Source organism: Phaenicophaeus curvirostris, chromosome 27 (genome assembly GCF_032191515.1).
Source record: "Phaenicophaeus curvirostris isolate KB17595 chromosome 27, BPBGC_Pcur_1.0, whole genome shotgun sequence".
Lineage (NCBI taxonomy): Eukaryota > Metazoa > Chordata > Aves > Cuculiformes > Cuculidae > Phaenicophaeus > Phaenicophaeus curvirostris.
In genome coordinates, this window is record NC_091418.1 from 4,618,821 (window position 1) to 4,637,725 (window position 18,905).

At 58.3% G+C, this 18,905-nt stretch overlaps 2 protein-coding genes across 5 annotated transcripts; one reads left to right on the forward strand and one right to left on the reverse strand.

The window, feature by feature from the left end:
• Positions 1 to 160: 160 nt before the first annotated feature.
• Positions 161 to 7,279, reverse strand: DUSP11 (dual specificity phosphatase 11). Of its 4 annotated transcripts, none has more exons than XM_069877432.1 (9): positions 7,223 to 7,279; positions 6,748 to 6,823; positions 5,182 to 5,313; positions 4,464 to 4,587; positions 3,891 to 3,951; positions 3,472 to 3,518; positions 2,934 to 3,009; positions 2,091 to 2,207; positions 161 to 488 (listed from the first exon to the last, which is right to left on the reverse strand). In XM_069877432.1, the coding sequence occupies exons 1-9, from the start codon at positions 7,270 to 7,272 to the stop codon at positions 272 to 274; spliced, it is 900 nt and encodes a 299-aa protein (XP_069733533.1). In that variant the 5' UTR covers positions 7,273 to 7,279; the 3' UTR covers positions 161 to 271. The 4 variants fall into 4 exon arrangements, with proteins under 4 accessions (XP_069733533.1, XP_069733532.1, XP_069733531.1 ...); XM_069877431.1 differs by having other exon boundaries at positions 161 to 485; positions 2,091 to 2,210; XM_069877430.1 differs by having other exon boundaries at positions 2,091 to 2,210.
• Positions 7,280 to 9,151: 1,872 nt separating this feature from the next.
• On the forward strand, positions 9,152 to 17,805 carry PROM2 (prominin 2). The gene is given in 25 exon segments (XM_069877537.1): positions 9,152 to 9,175; positions 9,177 to 9,365; positions 9,367 to 9,613; positions 9,791 to 9,840; positions 9,984 to 10,186; positions 10,302 to 10,422; positions 10,594 to 10,657; positions 10,742 to 10,831; positions 10,937 to 11,136; positions 11,785 to 11,859; positions 11,948 to 12,011; positions 12,112 to 12,271; positions 12,397 to 12,549; positions 12,887 to 13,010; positions 13,964 to 14,055; positions 14,139 to 14,223; positions 14,815 to 14,961; positions 15,050 to 15,121; positions 15,196 to 15,288; positions 15,401 to 15,454; positions 16,263 to 16,343; positions 16,619 to 16,687; positions 16,820 to 16,909; positions 17,098 to 17,204; positions 17,295 to 17,805. Coding segments are annotated over 25 exon segments (2,703 nt in total). The 5' UTR covers positions 9,152 to 9,166; the 3' UTR covers positions 17,359 to 17,805.
• Positions 17,806 to 18,905: the final 1,100 nt, after the last annotated feature.

Here is an 18,905-nt window from a genome sequence, read left to right on the forward strand (position 1 = left end):
CAACTCCAGCCCCCTGGCTCTTTCCACTCCCCAAAAACAACCCTGCGTGCCCCCCAGCACCAGCTCGGATCCCCCAGGACCCATCACGATAGATGTCTTCTGCGAGACTCTGGGCTCCCACAGCACTAGCAGGTGGAGTAAAGAAGGGAAACGATCAGGATCGAGTCCTATTTCTGCTTCTGTATTAAGTAAATCAGAGAAAAGCCCTTTTTTAGCGGAGGCTGCTCCTGAGGATGTTCCTTAGGGCAATCCTAGCCCCACACAGCGTTCCCTACTCCGTCCCAGCAGGTTTCCGGCGCCGGCGTCTGTGGGTCACGGGGGTTTCGTGGGGCAGGCAGAGCCGGGGGCTGTGGGGGGGACAGGAGAGTCCAGTGCGCCACTCGGGAGCAGGCGAGGAGAGCCAACAGCTCCTGGCTGCCAGACCGTGGGGCCACCGTTCCTCAGCCATCATCGCCGGGGGCTGCGTCTGCGCCCAACTGCCTCGCCTGCTGGGAGAAAACACAGAGGCCAGTGCCAAGTGGTGCCCCAGAGCTCAGTGCTGGGTCCAGCCCTGTTCGATGTCTTGGGCCACAACAACCCCGAGCAGCTCCAGACTAGGAGAAGTCTGGCTGGAAACTGCCTGGAGGAGAAGGACCTGGGGGTGTTGGTTGAACAGGAGCCAGCAGGGGCCCAGGGGGCCAAGAAGGCCAAGGGCATCTTGGCTTGGATCAGACCCGGCGTGGCCAGCAGGGCCAGGGAGGTTCTTCTCCCTCTGGACTCGGCCCTGGGGAGACCGCTCCCCGAATCCTGGGGTCAGTCCTGGCCCCTCACCACAAGAAGGATGTTGAGGCTCTGGAGCGAGTCCAGAGAAGAGCAACGAAGCTGGGGAGGGGGCTGGAGAACAAGGATTGCGAGGAGCGTCTGAGAGAGCTGGGGGTGTTTAGCCTGGAGAAGAGGAGGCTGAGGGGAGACCGCATTGCTCTCTCATAGAATCATAGAATAACCAGGTTGGAAGAGACCCACCGGATCATCGAGTCCAACCTCCAACTCCCTGAGAGGAGGTTGTGGAGAGGAGGGAGCTGGGCTCTTCTCCCAAGGGACAGGACGAGAGGGAATGGCCTCAAGCTCCACCAGGGGAGGTTCAGGCTGGACAGCAGGAAAAAATGTTTCACGGAAAGGGTCATTGGTCCCTGTCCGAGGCTGCTCAGGGAGGGGGTTGAGTCACCTTCCCTGGAGGGGTTTAAGGGGCTGGTGGATGAGGTGCTGAGGGACATGGGTTAGTGATTGATGGGAATGGTTGGACTCGATGATTCGGTGGGTCTTTTCCAACCTGGTGATTCTGTGATTCTAAGTCAGTGCCAGAAGTCACAGCCCTGTCCAGCCTCCCAACACGCAGAGCTCCGGAGGGCTGGCTGTGAATCCCCTCCACGTTCACTGCGTCCCTGTTGCTGCAGCCGCATCGATGTGACACCTGGGGAGAGCGCCTGCCCAGCAGTTTGTTCCCTATGTGCTGATTTCTTACAGCACAGGAAGTTCCCAGCAGGAGACAGTTTGTATGTCCCTGAGGAACGGGGCTGAAGGAGCCGTTGCTCCAGCAGAAGCAGGTGCTGGCTACCAGGCCTCTGCTCCTGGGACAGTTTGGGAGCTCAGAGCTGCCTGTGGTTGTCTCCCCACAGCAGACGTTAGCTCTGGGTCAAAAGGAGGCTCTGCATACGTTGCTCCCCACCATCCTGCGGAGACGAAAGCAGCCTAGGAACAGAGAGCTCTCGCCTCGCTCAGGGAAGAGCTGCCTCGCTGGGCACCTGATTCAAACTCCTCTTGTCCCTGAAACCCCTCGGACAGCTTTGGGACTTTCAGCCCTGCTGGGAACTAGCACCAGCAGTGCTGGTTGCTGTATTCCACATCCACAGGCACAAATGTGTCATTAAGGGGGAAAAGAGCTCTGTGCCGCAGACACAGGGAATGCTTCAACACTAACGTGCAGGCTCCAGACAAGTTTCAGGGAGACTTTCCACCCCCGCCGAGCTGCTGCTTGTAAAAAAACAAGTTTCATGTTTTTAAGCCGCTCTTTCTCTGTCTGTTTGGCTGCAAGACACATGGCAAACACCCACCTGGACATCGCAAAGGGGGCCGGATCCCATCGATGAGGGTGAAGTCTGGCCATAAGGTTTGGTGTAGCACCGGCTCTTTCTCTGAAGGGATCTGAGCCCAAATTATTTTGTCCGCAGCTGCTTAAAAAGAATGCTGTACGTCTCAATCGTGTCCACAAACCATTCACCAACTGATACAAGAGCTCTTTTACATTTAAACTCCTCCCTACTTTGCATCACTCCAAAAATCCATGTCCAGCATTTGGTTCCATGGCTGGGAAGGACATGGAGCTATTGGAGTGAATCCACAGGTGGCCACGGAGATGATCCGAGGGCTGGAGAACCTCCCATATGAGGATGGGCTGAGAGAGTTGGGGTTGTTCAGCCTGGAGAAGGCTCCAGGGAGACCTTAGAGCAGCTTCCAGTGCTGAAAGGGGCTCCAGGAAAGCTGGGAAGGGGCTCTTGATCAGGGAATGCAGGGATAAGATGAGGGGGAACGGTTTTTAGCTGAAAGAGCGGAGATTGAGATGAGATTTCAGGGAGAAATGTTTTGCTGTGAGGGTGGGGAGGCCCTGGCCCAGGTTGCCCAGAGCAGGGGTGGCTGCCCCATCCCTGGAGGGGTTCAAGGCCAGGCTGGATGGAGCTTGGAGCCCCCGATCCAGTGGGAGGTGTCCCTGCCCACGGCAGTGGGTGGAATTGAAGGGGCTTTGAGGTCGCTTGCAACCCAAACCATTCCATGATTCTACGAAAAGTGGAGCACAGCAAGGCTGTGAGTGTTAAACCCAGGACTTCCAGCTGCCCCCCTCCCCCGTGCCCGTTGTTTTTAACCTGACACGCATGCTCCCTCACCACGCTCAGACTTACTTTTGGGGAGACCTCCTCTGAAGATCTTGGATGTAGTTGATTCTCTCTATGGGATGCCCTCGGGCCCTGTTGAACACTGGAGAGAGACAGGTCCCAGTTAAAACAACACCCTGCACGCAGAGCCTTTGGAGCTGCAGAGCAGTGAAACCCTTCAGAAGGATTTTAACCCCTTCAGAAGGATTTTAACCCCTTCAGCCACCAGGCCCAGACTCGGTCACGGTGGAAACTCCACACAGCGTCCTGCCCTTCACATGCAGCCCGTGACACGTGAGACGCAGGCAGCGCAGCCCTTTCTGACCTGCATGCGCTGCCCCCAGGCTCACCCAGCCCTGCTTGGCTCCAAAGCCGGGCCAGAAACTTAATTCCTTCTTCCTATTTGCTTCTCAGAGCCCGCGCAACATCTCCACCTCCCATTCCATCCAGCAGGAAAGCAAACACAGTCAGTTCCCCAGAGCCAACCCAGACCCCTGAACGTCGAAAGCCTCGAGGTCAAGGAAAACATTTCACATCTGTCCAAGGAGAATGTTTGCATACGTACACTCGATGGCAGCGTTTGGCTCCATGCCTTCAACATCGATCAAGTACCTTAAAAAAAATCACAGAATCATTAAGTTGGAAAAGACCCACTGGATCATTGAGTCCAACCATCCCCATCAATCACTAATCAGCAAGAAAGCTCCAATTAGACCATTAACTATGGGAACACGGAGAGGTTAGTGACGATTCAAAAAAGAAAAGAGTCACCGGGAAGTTTTGAGAGCTTCTCTTTACAGGCCAGAATGGAAAATCAGCACGTGGTCTGCTGAAGCTGGGAATAAAAAGTGCCTCTAACAACTACTTCTCAAAGCCAAACAGCTTTAAATCCTTGCGAGGCTGGGATTATGCAGGTCACACGGGTTTTAGCGTGCAGCACAGTTTCCTCCTGCAGCAGCAGGCAGTGCCAGAGCTTCAACTCACCGACAGACCAGGTAGCCGGTCCTGTTTAAGCCATGGGTGCAATGAACTCCGATGAGTTTATCTGTAACACAGGAGAATCCGTTTCTCTTTAAGCGCTCTTTCCCCAAATCCAACCAGAACGAGCCCGTTTGCATTCGTCCTCGAACAGCAACACCAGAAATGACCATAAAACATCACCATCGTATTTAAATCTGCTCGGCGCCACTGACTCAACTCATCAACTCACTTCACCTGTGAGGTGACCTGCACATTCACACAAATCCCTGCAGGGAAGAGGGTTTTCAAAGCTCCATGACCACCCACCCCGCGTTTCCCCAGCGCTACCAGCTTGCTGCTCACGCTGCTACCAAGATGCAATCGATATTTACAGCCAGCGTGAAGATGGAATCCCAAACTCAAGGAAAATTCTACTCGCTGCCAAATTATCAGAGCGCCAGTGTGATTCCCTTTACTTTAACAAATCGATATTATTGCCTTGACATTCACGTGCCAAGAGAAGGGAAAGAAATTCCTGCTGTTCATTAAAACATCACCGCCCTCCAAGTCTGCAGTGAAAGGGAAATCCGCACCTACCGTTATCTTTGTTGTCTCTCAAAAACTTCTTTACAACACATCTGAACTGAAAAATGGTGTGTCTGTTCGGAATTTCATGTCCCACCGTTGAGATCTTTGAGTAGGAGAGTGTGGCTGGGAGTTCCTACAAGAAAGAAAGTCAGTAATTTCCAGGAATAGCAGGATTCTTATCAGTAGGGAACCGTAGACAAGTCAGAAGAAGCCAAGCTTTGCAACTCAGCCCAAAGGAGCAGCAACACAGTTTCAGGTGAAAAAACTTCCACTTCATTCCCTCAACAAAGCCTCAAAATCCCCGTGCAGCCTGTCTGTGGTTTTATTTCTTGCGCCTGTGCTCCCTCCTCCCAGGGGAAGAGGAAGAACACGCAGAGCACGTAACGCCCTCCCAAGCCAACATCCACCTGTTTGCTACCACAAGCAAAAGCTGGTTTTGATCAGCTCCTCACCCAGGAGAGCCCACAGGATCCTCTCTTGGGGCATCCCAAACCTCCTGCTGGCTGGAACCGAGAGGATCTGCACGATTGGGGTTTGAAGACCTTGGGTTTATACTTAATCAAGGATGAAGACTGCACCACGATGGACCTACCATGCTTCACTCTCCCAGAGGGTTCGAGTGCCTCACGCTCTTTAGAATTATCTCCTTGTAAGAAACATCTACTTTATCAGCAACATCAGAGCTTACACAGAGCTTCACTTCCCTGGCAGCGAGGCCAGGACTGACCTCTGGCCTGTAGTAGCGAGTTGTGTGTGTCAGGTCAATGATCAGGCCCAGCTCTTCTTTCTGCTCCCTGATTTTCCTAATGAGGTCGCGAGGCGAAAATCTCTCTTCCGGACGAAGGTTCAGATCAAAGCTCTGAGGGGAGATAGCGTTAAAGAACAGACATTAAGACCTGGTGCACTGTGACTGGTGGGAGAAGGCCCGTTCTGCAGACTGTCCCTTCAAAATTGAAAGATGTAGGCACGCAAATTACCCGGAGTCAACCCTGATGACATTCAGACCCTCAGTGTTCTGGGACTGCCCCGCTAGGGGTTTCCAGGAGTGACTGAAGACTCCATACTGTGACAACACTCTGCAGCCGGACAAACATCCCCAGAAACCACAGTCTTCATTTGGGGAAAGCTGTAAAATAGGCTGCCTGGAGGAGAAGGACCTGGGGGTGTTGGTTGAACAGGAGCCAGCAGGGGCCCAGGGGGCCAAGAAGGCCAGTGGCATCTTGGCTTGGATCAGAAACAGTGTGGCCAGCAGGGCCAGGGAGGTTCTTCTCCCTCTGGACTCGGCCCTGGGGAGACCGCTCCTCGAATCCTGGGGTCAGTCCTGGCCCCTCCCCACAAGAAGGATGTTGAGGCTCTGGAGCGAGTCCAGAGAAGAGCAACGAAGCTGGGGAGGGGGCTGGAGAACAAGGATTGCGAGGAGCATCTGAGAGAGCTGGGGGTGTTTAGGCTGGAGAAGAGGAGGCTGAGGGGAGACCTCATTGCTCTCTCCAACTCCCTGAGAGGAGGTTGTGGAGAGGAGGGAGCTGGGCTCTTCTCCCAAGGGACAGGGAACAGGACGAGAGGGAATGGCCTCAAGCTCCACCAGGGGAGGGTCAGGCTGGACAGCAGGAAAAAATATTTCAGGGAAAGGGTGATTGGTCCCTGTCCGAGGCTGCCCAGGGAGGGGGTTGAGTCCCCTTCCCTGGAGGGGTTTAAGGGCCGGGTGGATGAGGTGCTGAGGGACATGGGTTAGTGATTGATGGGAATGGTTGGACTTGATGATCCCATGGGTCTTTTCCAACCTGGTGATTCTGTGATTCCAGCTTGAATGGAGATGAACCAACAGCACTGTTCCCTGTCACAAGCTCCACAAGCCATGGCTGTGACTCACAGTGTTTGTTTTAGGCGTAACTGCTGTGCTCAAACCCTCTGGAGCAGAGCTCAGCCCCAGCACAGAGCGGCAGAGACACCTCCCTGAAGGTGTTCAAAGGATGAGTGGATGAGGTGTTGAGCGACATGGTTTAGTGATTAATGGGAATGGTTGGACTCGATGATCCAGTGCGTCTTTTCCACCCTATTCTATGATTCTAGCACCCAGTACTGCCAACAGGCCCCAGACGCTGCTCCTGGGCCCCCCTGGCGTGAAACTCTGTCACAGCTCTGCACAAACAGCAGGGTTATAACCCGCTTCCCAGACACAAACAGCAATAAGTCCTGCTATCACACTGCTCCACAGTGGGTGGAATTCACTCCACGACTTCCCACAAACCCACCCTTTCCCCCAGCCTCCCCCAGCCCCTCGGCACGCACTTACCTCCTTCAGGGGGACCTTGAAGGCGATGAAGCGGGTGCCCCATATCCTCCTACCCAGCGGGATGTAGTCAGTCCACCTGCACCCGACAGCGCGGGGGCGTTAATCGGTAACCAAGGCCCCCGCCCCAGGACCCTCGTCCTTCCCCCACTGCCCCGGGGACCCTCGTTCCTTCCCCCGCTGCCGCGGGGACCCCATTCCCCCTCCCCCAGGGACTCCCCAGCACCCTCCAACCCTCGAGGCCCTCGCAGCCTCCCCACTCGGGGAACCCGCATCCCTCTCCCGGTTTGGGGGACCCCCCCACCCCGGCCGCTCCGGGACCCTCATCCCCCTCTTGTCCCGTGACCCCCGGCCGGGCAGCGCCGCGGGTTCCCGGGCCCCGCTGCTGCCGGCAGCTCCGGGGAGGCCCCGGGCTGGGATCAGGGTGGGGAGGGAACCGCACTGACCGCTCCGGTACGCGGGAGGCCCCTTTGCCCACCATGATGGCGCCTCCACCGCAAACGCGGCGCCGCTTCCGGTTCCGCCCATGCTTCCGGTTCCGGTTCCGCCAGCGCAGGCGAAGGCGCCCCGAGGCCACGCCCCCTATAGGCCACGCCCCCGCCCCACAGCGCCGGGGCAGCCCCGCCCCCTGGCGGCGATGAGCGGTACTGCAGACCCAGTACCAGCATCAACATCCCAGTACCAGCATCAACATCCCAGTACCAGCATCACCGTCCCAGTATCAGCATCACCATCCCAGTACCAGCATCACCGTCCCAGCAGCAGCATCACCGTCCCAGTATCAGCATCAACATCCCAGTATCAGCATCACCGTCCCAGTAGCAGCATCACTGTCCCAGTACCAGCAACACCATCCCAGTACCAGCATCACCGTCCCAGTAGCAGCATCACTGTCCCAGTACCAGCAACACCGTCCCAGTGCCAGCATCATCATCCCAGTGCCAGCATCATCATCCCAGTGCCAGCATCACTGTCCCGGTACCAGCATCACGGTCCCAGTATCAGCATCACGGTCCCAGTAGGAGCAACCACCCCCTCCAAAACACCACCTCGGGGCCCCTCCTTGGGCCATGGAAATGGTGACACAGAACTGGGATGGTTCAACCACAGCGGGGAGCAGCGGTTGCCCCTTGGAGGAGGACCAAACCTGCCCCAAAGTACCCCAAAATCCTTGCTCTCCCCCTCACTGGGGTGGGATCATAGAATCACAGAATCACCAGGTTGGAAGAGACCCACCGGATCATCGAGTCCAACCATTCCCATCAATCACTAACCCATGTCCCTCAGCACCTCGTCCACCCGTCCCTTAAACCCCTCCAGGGAAGGGGACTCAACCCCCTCCCTGGGCAGCCTCTGACAGGGACCAATCACCCTTTCTGTGAAGAATTATTTCCTAATGTCCAGCCTGACCCTCCCCTGGTGGAGCTTGAGGCCATTCCCTCTCGTCCTGTCCCCTGTCCCTTGGGAGAAGAGCCCAGCTCCCTCCTCTCCACAACCTCCTCTCAGGGAGTTGCAGAGAGCAATGAGGTCTCCCCTCAGCCTCCTCTTCTCCAGGCTAAATACCCCCAGCTCTCTCAGACGCTCCTCGCAATCCTTGTTCTCCGGAGTTTGGCTCCGGGATGGGGTCTCAGCCAACCCAGAGCAGAATTTTCCAGTGTGTGGATCTCATTCCCAAGAAGACAGTGGGGCACTTTGTGGAAAGATGCTCCTGCCACCTCCAGCTGGGAGCAAAGCCCCTTTTTCCAGAGCGAGGAAACCACCTGGATTAGCATCGATGCCGGGAGGGCTGAGGTGTCGGCAGCAGGTGGTGGGGAAATTCTGGCTCGACTCGCCCCGCTGAGCAGGGTCCCGGCTCTCGGGGAGCCCCGCAGGTGTCTGGGCGCACGGGGGCTGCTCCCCCCGCGCAGGGGAAATCAGGTCGAACCTCCTTCGTTTCCAGCCAACCCTGTAATTAGCGCTCGGCCCATGCCGGCGAGCAGGATCCGTCCCTGGGAAGGAGCCGAGGCAGCCTCGGGGTGTGAGACAGGGACCAGCTGAGCCCGGAAAACTCATGTCACACGTGGCCAGTGAGCTGGCATCGCCGGGTGGGACTCGCCACCCGTCTCCCATGTGCTCCCCCTGTTCTCCCTTCTCTTTCTCAGCTCATTGTGTCTAGGATGCTTTTGCAAAGGGTAATTTTGCCCCACGGAGACCCCCAAGGGCTTTAGCACCCCCCGAGCGGCGCCCAAAGCCCGGATCCCTCCTTCCAAGGTGGCCGCGGGGAGGATGAGCACCAGCTGAAGGGTTCACGAGCTCCAGCCCGAGGACACGGGGGTTGCCACTTGGCCCCTTTCCCTAGAACTCTTTGCATGGGAAAATCGTGGACCGTGGGGACCCCACGGCGGTGACTCAGGGATGCTGGGCGTTGCGAAACAGGCCTGGGATGGTTTGGGGAGACGCCTCCGTGCAGCCTCGCCAAGCCCAGCCGCCCCGGGGAGCCCGTTGGGGGAACAAGCCAAGGCAGAGTCTGGGCTTTGCGCAGCGGCCGACCCGTCAGGCAGGTTTCCCAGAGCAAGGAACCGAGCCGGAGAGAATCATCCAGCGCCAGGCATGCCCCTCCGCCTGCTCGCAGGCTGACGGAGCCCTCCCGGCTCGCTCCTTGTCAACGAAGCCATGCGAGCGGTTGGCTTGCTGCTGGTTTGGGTGCTGCTGCGTCCCGCCGGCACCCAGCAATGCCACCTCGCCAAGCCCGCGGGCGTCCTCCTCTTCACCGACACGCACGCCGAGATCCGGGTGCCGGCGCTGCACCGGGTACCCAGCTCGCTCGATCCCCTCTACGGCCTCGTCCGGCGCTGCCTGGACCTCATCCAGCAGAACCCGCTGCCCACAGGTGAGTCCCGAGCCAGGATCCCGCTGCCAGGTGAGCCGGGATGCTGGGTCCCCATCTCCAGAGCTGCTCCGTGTGGTCTGAAGGGGATGCTGCCTCCATCCTGGCCCCATTGACCATAGAAGTTTGGGGGCTCCTGGGATGGAACCTCTTTTATTGGTGCCGCGGTTTCTTCTGCAGAGCTGCTCCGGGCAGCCCTGAACGACCCTCGCTCGGTGCGGACATCGCAGGTGAGTCGTGACGTGGAGCTGGGGACCCCACGGGGACGGTGCCCACCCAGAAAGGGGCACCCAGAGCCCCCCAAAAGCTGGGTCCGTTGGTGCCAACCAACCCCTCCATGCATTGGTGCCAACCAGCTTCTCTCGTCGCGCAGGTGGTGCAGTATGAGCTGGGCTACGTGGTCTGTGCCGCGGTGGCTCTGCTCTTCACCGTGGCCGTGCCGGTGGCCGGCATGTGCTTCTGCTACTGCCGGAGCCGCCGGCGGTGCGGGGGCCGCCTGCGTGCCCACCGGCGCTCGCTGGGCTGTCGCCGCCACTGCCTCCTGGTCTCCCTGTCCCTCACCTCCCTCGTCATCCTGTGAGTAGTCCCTCAAAACCCCCTCAACCATCCCATGGGGACACCGTGTCCCACGGGGACAGGGTTGGGAGGCTCTACCAGGGCAGCCCCGTCACCGTCCGCTCATCCGTGGCAGGATCAGCGTCGTCTGCGCCTTCGTCACCAGCCAGAGGGTGAAGGGACAGATGGAGCTGGGGCTGCTGGTCGTGCCGGGCACTCTGAGCACCCTACGGCAGCACATCGCCAACGTCCCCCAGGTACGTCCCCCAGGTGTGTCCTCCCCGCGGCGCGGGGTGCAGCCCAGGTAGGGCTGCGTCTCCCTGGGAGGCGAGGTGGCTCGGCTGCATTAAAAATGGATTTTGAATGGCGACACGGAGCTCCCTCTGATGGCTTCAACCCATGACCAACCGGCTCTTCTCTCCTGACAGGGGGTGCAGATGGTGGTGGACCAGTTTGAGGTGCCCCGCCAGCGCATCATCTGCGATCTCGGGGGTAAGCACCGTGCTGGGTGCTGGGGGCACCATCCTGAGCTTCCCATCAGGATGAGGCACTGACGGGGAACGCGATGCTTTGCAGGGCTCAGCCGGAGCGTGGGGCTCTCCATCCACGCGCAGCTCAAGGCCATGACCTACACGGCACTGGCAGACCTGCAGGACAGGTCTGGAGGTATGGCCGAGCACGCTTCTCCCCGAGGTCGGTGCCGAAGCCTCGTTAGAGAGCCGGGGCTGCCGAGTGGAGCAGCGCGAACTAGCCCTGGGCTTTCTCTTTAAGACCTACAGACCTCGCTGCACCATTTACAGATTCTCAACAAGACGGCGCGGGCGCTGGCATCGGCACGGGCCGAGCTGGAGCCGCTGCTGCGGGAACGGCGACGGCGCGTGGTCGCGCTGCTGGACGACCCGCGTTGCACGTCCTGTGCCAGCGTCTTGGGCAGAGCACAGAGCCTGGAGCTGGGTGCCGACTACGGCAAGGTGGGACGGGGTGTTGGTCCTCCACCATCACAGAATCGTAGAATCATAGAATCACCAGGTTGGAAGAGACCCACTGGATCATTGAGTCCAACCATTCCCATCAATCACTAACCCATGTCCCTCAGCACCTCGTCCACCCGTCCCTTAAACCCCTCCAGGGAAGGGGACTCAACCCCCTCCCTGGGCAGCCTCGGACAGGGACCAATCACCCTTTCCACGAAATATTTTTTCCTAATGTCCAGCCTGAACCTTCCCTGGTGGAGCTTAAGGCCATTCCCTCTCGTCCTGTCCCCTGTCCCTTGGGAGAAGAGCCCAGCTCCCTCCTCTCCACAACCTCCTTTCAGGTACTAGTAGAGAGCAATGAGGTCTCCCCTCAGCCTCCTCTTCTCCAGGCTAAACACCCGCAGCTCTCTCAGATGCTCCTCGCAATCCTTGTTCTCCAGCCCCTTCCCCAGCTTCATTGCTCTTCTCTGGACTCGCTCCAGAGCCTCAACATCCATCAATCATCACCCCTGTGCTGAGGGACATGGTTTAGTGATTGATGGGAATGGTTGGACTCAGCGATCTTGTGGGTCCTTCCCAACCTGGTGATTCTATGATTCTCCTGCAGCCTTGAGGCTCACAGTGTTTTGTTTCTTCCACTCCAAGGTGCCATCGGTGGAGAAGGTTTTGAAGGCACTGGCTGGTCTGCCCCGAAGTGACTTTGCAGAGATGATTCGTCAGGTTGAGGGGGGTTTGGGTGACACAAGGTGGTTTGGCACCCATGGGCAGCTCCGGCCGAGCTAGCTCAGCACCTTCTCCTTCCTCACAGGGCAACGGCACCTTCAACTCCATCCCGGAGCTGGCCGTGGAGAGGATGGCACAGGTCATCCAGGGTGAGTGAGGAGACACTCTCCGTGGGTCAAATCCCAACCTAGGGACACAGGGTGGGGTGCTGGCACCATGCAGCCCCCCAGTACGTCTTCGGTTCCACAGATCTGGAGGATGAGATGTCCCGAATAGCAGAGAAGGTGCAGTCCATTGCCGACGGGTTCCCCCTCCATGACTACACCCGTCCCACCAGCGAAGCCTTGATGAAGGCGGAGGACAGGAGCCGGCCGTACCTCCAGGAGGTGCAGCGCTTCGAGCTCTACAGGTGACGCTGGGGAGCGCGAAGGGGTGTAGGGGCAACAGCAGTGGTGGGTGCTGAGCCCTTCTCGAGCCCCAGCTGGTTCGTCAGCTCCCTATCTCGAGGTTGTGTCCTGCTGCTCTCCCCTCCAGGTGGATCACGGGCACCGTGCTGTGCTCCATCATCCTCCTCATCCTCACCTGCAACGTGGCCGGGATGGCCCTGGGGGCTTACGGGCTCTCCAAGAGGGAGGATCCGAGCGACTACGAGTGCCGAGGAGAAGCCGGTGCCAAGTTCCTCCTGGTGTAAGCATGTCTTGGGGTGCTGGAGGGGTGGTGCCATCTCACCCACCACCCCCGAACAGCGGGGCGAAGCCAAGGGAGGAGCTGGGAGCTGGCTGAGCGGAAAGTCTTTTGAAGCCACCGCCTGTGCCGGCGGCTTTGGGAGATGCGACTCCTCCCGTGGACCCAGCAGCTCCCGCAACTCAACCCCTCTGCCCGGCACACCCTGCACTCCCATGGGCATGCCCGGCGTGCCCGCGATGGAGCCGCAGGGCTGCAGCTGCCCCGGCACGTCCCCACAAGCCCTTCTGCCCACTCGGGTCTACGAAGCCGCCACCAGCGCCTCCTCTCTCTCTTTCAGCGGCGTGGGCTTGTCTTTCTTGTTCTCCTGGCTCCTCATCCTCCTGGTTTTCGCTACTTTCCTGGTCGGGGGCAACATCCAGACGCTGATTTGCAGGAATTGGATCAACCAGGAGATTTATAAGGTGGGTGGCCACGCGTCCACATATTACTCCATAAATGTCTTCTTGTATGCACTTAAATCCCTACAAACGCTCCGCATCCAAAACCCGTGAAGAAAAGCCTCACCCTGAACCAGAAGATTAAGTTTAGGATCAGGTTCTTGGATTTGTATCGGAAGGGAGAATTGGGGGATTGACCTTGTGCTGTTAATTTGCTCAAGGTGATGATGCTCCCACCTGCAGGTCCCCTCATCCTCTGGTTGTTTGGGGATCCCTGGAGGGGTTGGGGCTGGTGGCACCTGTGATGGGGATGGGAGCAGGGTTAGGATTGGCATCAGGGCTTGTCCCATGGCCATGCATGCGTGGGCAGGTCCCCACATGGGGCTGTCCCCTGCTTTCCCTCCCAACACCACCTGGTGAGGCTCTGCAGTGGGGATCAGACAAATAAATGAGCTCTGGCTGGGATCAGTTATCCCAGGATTCTCCTGAGAGGGCAGAACACCCCCAAAAGTCATAGAATCATAGAATCATGGAATGGTTTGGGTTGGAAGGGACTATAAAGATCATCCAGTTCCACCCCCTGCCATGGGCAGGGACACCTCCCACTGGATCAGGGGCTCCAAGCCCCATCCATCCTGGCCTTGAACCCCTCCAGGGATGGGGCAGCCACCACGGCTCTGGGCAACCTGTTCCAGGGCCTCCCAACCTTCATTGTGAAGAATTTCCTCCTTATATTTAGTCGAAATCCTCCCCTCTCCAATTTAAAGCCATTCCCCCAATCCTATCACTCCAAGCCTTTGTAAAAAGTCCCTCCCCAGCTTTCCTGGAGCCCCTTTCAGCCCTGGAAGCTGCTCTAAGGTGTCCCTTGAGCCTTCTCTTCTCCAGGCTGAACAACCCCAACTCTCTCAGCCTGTTAAGTTGCTGGTGGGAATGTTTGTGCCCGACCCTGACCCTCTTTTCCCTCCCGGCCGGCGCAGTTCATCGACACTCCTGGGAACCTCCCACCAGCCATGAACCTCACCAACCACCTCAACCTCAGGAGGGACTCCAATCTCAGTGCCACGTACCGGTGCGTGCCACAGGCGTCCACCTCTGCTTCTAGACAACGGACATTCAGGGTCACACCAGCACCAACGTCCCTTTGCTTTTCAGGGAATGCAAGAATGGCGCGGGGCTCTGGGAGGTGCTGCAGCTCAACAGGTCCTATGACCTGGATGAGCACCTGAAAACCCCCAAGGTGAGGGCTGGCTATAGCTTCTGGTTATGGTGCAAGGATGCATGAACCATAGAATCATAGAATCACAGAATCACCAGGTTGGAAAAGACCCACTGGATCATCGAGTCCAACCATTCCCATCAATCACTAACCCATGTCCCTCAGCACCTCGTCCACCCGTCCCTTAAACCCCTCCAGGGAAGGGGACTCAACCCCCTCCCTGGGCAGCCTCGGACACTGCCCAATGACCCTTTCCATGAAATATTTTTTCCTAATGTCCAGCCTGACCCTCCCCTGGTGGAGCTTGAGGCCATTCCCTCTCGTCCTGTCCCCTGTCCCTTGGGAGAAGAGCCCAGCTCCCTCCTCTCCACAACCTCCTCTCAGGGAGTTGCAGAGAGCAATGAGGTCTCCCCTCAGCCTCCTCTTCTCCAGCCTAAACACCCCCAGCTCTCTCAGCCACTCCTCAGAATCCTTGTTCTTCAGCCCCTTCCTCAGCTTCGTTGCTCTTCTCTGGACTCGCTCCAGAGCCTCAAGCTCTGAGCTTTACTGGGGTTACTGGGATGGAGATGCCTGGCCCCAACCCTGCAGCATCCGCTGTGTCTCATCCCCCAGTACACAGCCGACTTCCAAAAACGCCTGGGAGACTTCACGACGCACCTGGGGGACGTGCGGCTCCTCCGCAGCGAGGGCAGGCAGGACCTGGAGACCTTCGCCCGCAGCGGTGTGGATGAGGTGGACTATGGGCGCTTCCAGGAGGAGGTGAGAAGATGCTCGGGGGAGCCGGATCCCGCTGCAGGAGGCTCCCAAGTTTGGATTTTGCGCAGTGGCTAATTCCAACTCCCTCCAGATGAAAAACCCTGTGGTGCAGACCAGCCTCCCCGGCTTGGCGAGGAGCCTCGAGGGGCTGCAGAAAATGCAGGTGAGCAGTGGGGTGGGCAGTGGGGGCTGTGTACTCGCCCGTGGGGATGTTCTCACCCCACTGTCCCCTCACAGAGGAACAGCACAGTGGCAGAGCGGCTGGCCGCTGAAGCCCAGGCCCTCTGGGACATGCAAAACTCCACGGTGCAAGCGCAGGAGGCTTTGGTGGTGAGTGTGCGCTGGGCTGGTGGCTCGTGCAACTGCCAGCATGTGCCTGGTGGTGTCCACGTGAAAAGGGAGTACGGGGCTTTACGGTCTTCTCACTCTCTCTGTCCCGCAGGCGAAGCTGGGGGAAAGCGTCCAGTTCCTCTCCCGCTTGGCACCGCACCTACAGGTACTTAGAATCATAGAATCATGGAATCACCAGGTTGGAAAAGACCCACTGGATCATCGAGTCCAACCATTCCCATCAATCACTAACCCATGTCCCTCAGCACCTCGTCCACCCGTCCCTTAAACCCCTCCAGGGAAGGGGACTCAACCCCCTCCCTGGGCAGCCTCGGACACTGCCCAATGACCCTTTCCATGAAATATTTTTTCCTGCTGTCCAGCCTGACCCGCCCCTGGTGGAGCTTGAGGCCGTTCCCTCTCGTCCTGTCCCCAGTCCCTTGGGAGAAGAGCCCAGCTCCCTCCTCTCCACAACCTCCTCTCAGGGAGTTGCAGAGAGCAATGAGGTCTCCCCTCAGCCTCCTCTTCTCCAGGCTAAACACCCCCAGCTCTCTCAGACGCTCCTCACAATCCTTGTTCTCCAGCCCCCTCCCCAGCTTCGTTGCTCTTCTCTGGATCTTCTCTGGATCCTGCCTTCCAGTGCCCCAGGAAGCCAGTTACAGGGTGGTGGGAGAGCCAGGAAAAATGCCCTCTGGGGAGGATTGGTCTCCTTTAGTGATGAGATTTGCTGCTGCAGATCAGAAATCGCTCCCGCAGCGCTCAGGGTGTTCGGTGTCGCCAGCAGAGCCACTTCAGGGTGTCACCTCCCTGCCAGGAGGTTTCTCAGCTCCGTGCAGGTCGCTCTTTCTCTGCACTCCAGCAACTGGAAGCTCAGCACGTGCACAGCGCTGCAAACCCCACTCCCGACATCCCCTGGGTACCTGTCCTGCTGCTCAGTGCTCTAAGGATGCTCTGCCTTTCCTGTGCTTCTCCAGGAGCTGGTGAAGAAGACACTGGCCACCACGGCCTCGGTGGAAGCCCGTCTGCCCGTGCAAGCCCAGCAGATCCTCCGGCAGGTGAGCTGGGGCTAGGTTAGTCCTCAAAGGTATAAAATTCCCCACAGCCAGAACAAGAGGAATGGTTGGACTCGATGATCCGGTGGGTCTCTTCCAACCTGGTGATTCTATGATTCTATGAGTGATGAGGGGGTGCTGCAAGAGGAAGAGGGGTACCTAGAAGCCTCCAGCCCTTCTTTCCAAGCCCAACCTTAGCTCAGAGATGGCTGGAGTGGGGCTGGAGCCATGATGGGAAGCGTGGTGACTACTCTTCATGCCGCCTTCCCTCTACCCAGGAGATTGGCTGCTTCACGAGGAAGGAGCTACGATACTTCGCTCAGTACCTGAACTGGGTCGGGCAGACGGTAGGTGCTCCCCTTTGGATTCCTTGGAGCTCCCACGGATGCTGCACACAAGCCCCTCGCTGGGCAGAGGCAGCAAAATACATCCCTCCAGTCAGGAAGGTGTTTATGCCTCAACCCAACTTCTTGTTCCAGCTAAGGGAGGACGTGGCTTCATGTCAGCCACTTGCCACCGCCCTGGACAACGGGCGCGTCATCTTGTGCGACCGCATCGCTGACCCCTGGGTAAGAATCACATCCTTGTCCCTCTGGGGAGGAGGTCCAGTGAGGACCTTCGTCATGCAGCATCCCACCACCAAGGAGCATGAAATCAGAGCAGCCAGGGCCAACAGCAGCTCCCCAAACCTCTCCAGAGCCTGGGAGATGCCTCCCCCAGCGCATCTCAGTGGGGACCCCGTGCTCTCTCCTTGCAGAACGCTTTCTGGTTCAGCCTGGGCTGTTGCACATTCTTTCTCATCCCCAACATCATCTTTGCCATCAGGCTCACCAAACATTTCCGCCCCATCCGCAACCGGCTCATGTAAGCGATGGGCAGAGTGGGTGGGAGGACACAGGGAGGGAAGATGCGGGCTCCTCCTTGACCCCCTGATGTTTTCTCCTTCTCCTGCAGCTCTACAGGGTCAGAGGAGACCTGTCCCTTCCACATCCCCCGTGTCACAGCACTGAAGCTCTGAGATGAGGGTCTGCTGGGTGTGACAAGGTGTCCTGCACCCCAGGAGCTCCCATCAAACTTGAATCCAGGAATTGCAGAGCTCTGGGTCCCTCTGATATCTTGTAGGGCTCCAGGTCCCTCCAACGTTTTGTAGGACTCCAGGTCCCTCTGATGTCTCACAGGGCTCTGGGTCTTTCCAATGTCTCACATGGCTCCAGGTCTCCTTGACCTCTTGTAGGATTCCAGGTCCCTCTGGTATCTCTCAGGGCTCTGGGTCCTCCTGACATCTCACAGGACTCTGGGTCCCTTTGACGTCTCACAGGGCTCCAGGTCCCTCTGATGTCTCGTAGCGCTGTGGGTCCTTCTGATGTCCCTTCCCTGGTACCTGAGCATCCTTCCTGTGCACAGAGTCCAATTTCTCTTCCTCAGATGCCTTTGAGCTCTGAGCACCCATCAGGGACATTAAAATCCTTCCCATCCAAACTGAGCATCACCTGCTTTGTTTCATGGCCACCATCCCCTGTTTTCCACAGGGAACCAGTTAAGGGGGTGGGTGGTAGCCCTAAAGGGGAGATTGGACCACCTGCTCTTGCAGGAGACCTTGAAGATGCCATAGCCAAGCGGGTCTAGGGTCAGAGGAAGCCCCAGGGTGCAGCTCAGGGGCCACCATGGCTGGGTGGGCTACAGCCTCACAGGAGCAGAGGGGTCTGGGGGTCTCCAGCCCTGTAGGGAAAAAGGGGAGGACATGGCTAGGGGGGGTCCAACCCCATTGGGGTGGTGGGGTGGAGATGGCTGGGGGTTGTCCAGCCCTGCAGGGGTAGAGGGGAGGACATGGCTGGGGGGTTTCACATAACCTGCACACATAACCCAACTCCTTGTGGTGCTGTTAACACCTCGTGATGTTCCCCAGGGCTCAGTGCTGGGTCGAGCCCTGTTCAGTGTCTTTATCAATGACCTGGATGAAGGCACCGAGTGCACCCTGAGCAAGTTTGCGGATGACACTAAGCTGGGTGGAAGCTGGATCTGCTGGAGGGTCGGGAGGCTCCAAAGGGATCTGAACAGGCTGGATCCATGGGCTGAGACCAACGGGATGAGGTTTAACAAGGCCAAATGGCGGGTCCTGCCCTTGGGGCACAACAACCCTGAGCAGCTCCAGACTAGGAGAAGTCTGGCTGGAAACTGCCTGGAGGAGAAGGACCTGGGGGTGTTGGTTGAACAGGAGCCAGCAGGGGCCCAGGGGGCCAAGAAGGCCAAGGGCATCTTGGCTTGGATCAGACCCGGCGTGGCCAGCAGGGCCAGGGAGGTTCTTCTCCCTCTGGACTCGGCCCTGGGGAGACCGCTCCTCGAATCCTGGGGTCAGTTCTGGCCCCTCCCCACAAGAAGGATGTTGAGGCTCTGGAGTGAGTCCAGAGAAGAGCAACGAAGCTGGGGAAGGGGCTGGAGAACAAGGATTGCAAGGAGCGTCTGAGAGAGCTGGGGGTGTTTAGCCTGGAGAAGAGGAGGCTGAGGGGAGACCTCATTGCTCTCTGCAACTCCCTGAGAGGAGGTTGTGGAGAGGAGGGAGCTGGG

Bases quoted from the DNA above. Each gene is read 5' to 3' on its own strand.
- DUSP11 (XM_069877430.1), bottom strand. From the start codon at position 7,272: ATGGGCGGAACCGGAAGCGGCGCCGCGTTTGCGGTGGAGGCGCCATCA. The intron at 4,588-5,181 runs GTCAGTCCTGGC...TCTTTCTTGTAG, and splicing joins CTCGCTACTACAGGCCAGAG to GAACTCCCAGCCACACTCTC. The intron at 3,952-4,463 runs GTAGGTGCGGAT...CCTGTGTTACAG, and splicing joins GAGAGACAACAAAGATAACG to ATAAACTCATCGGAGTTCAT.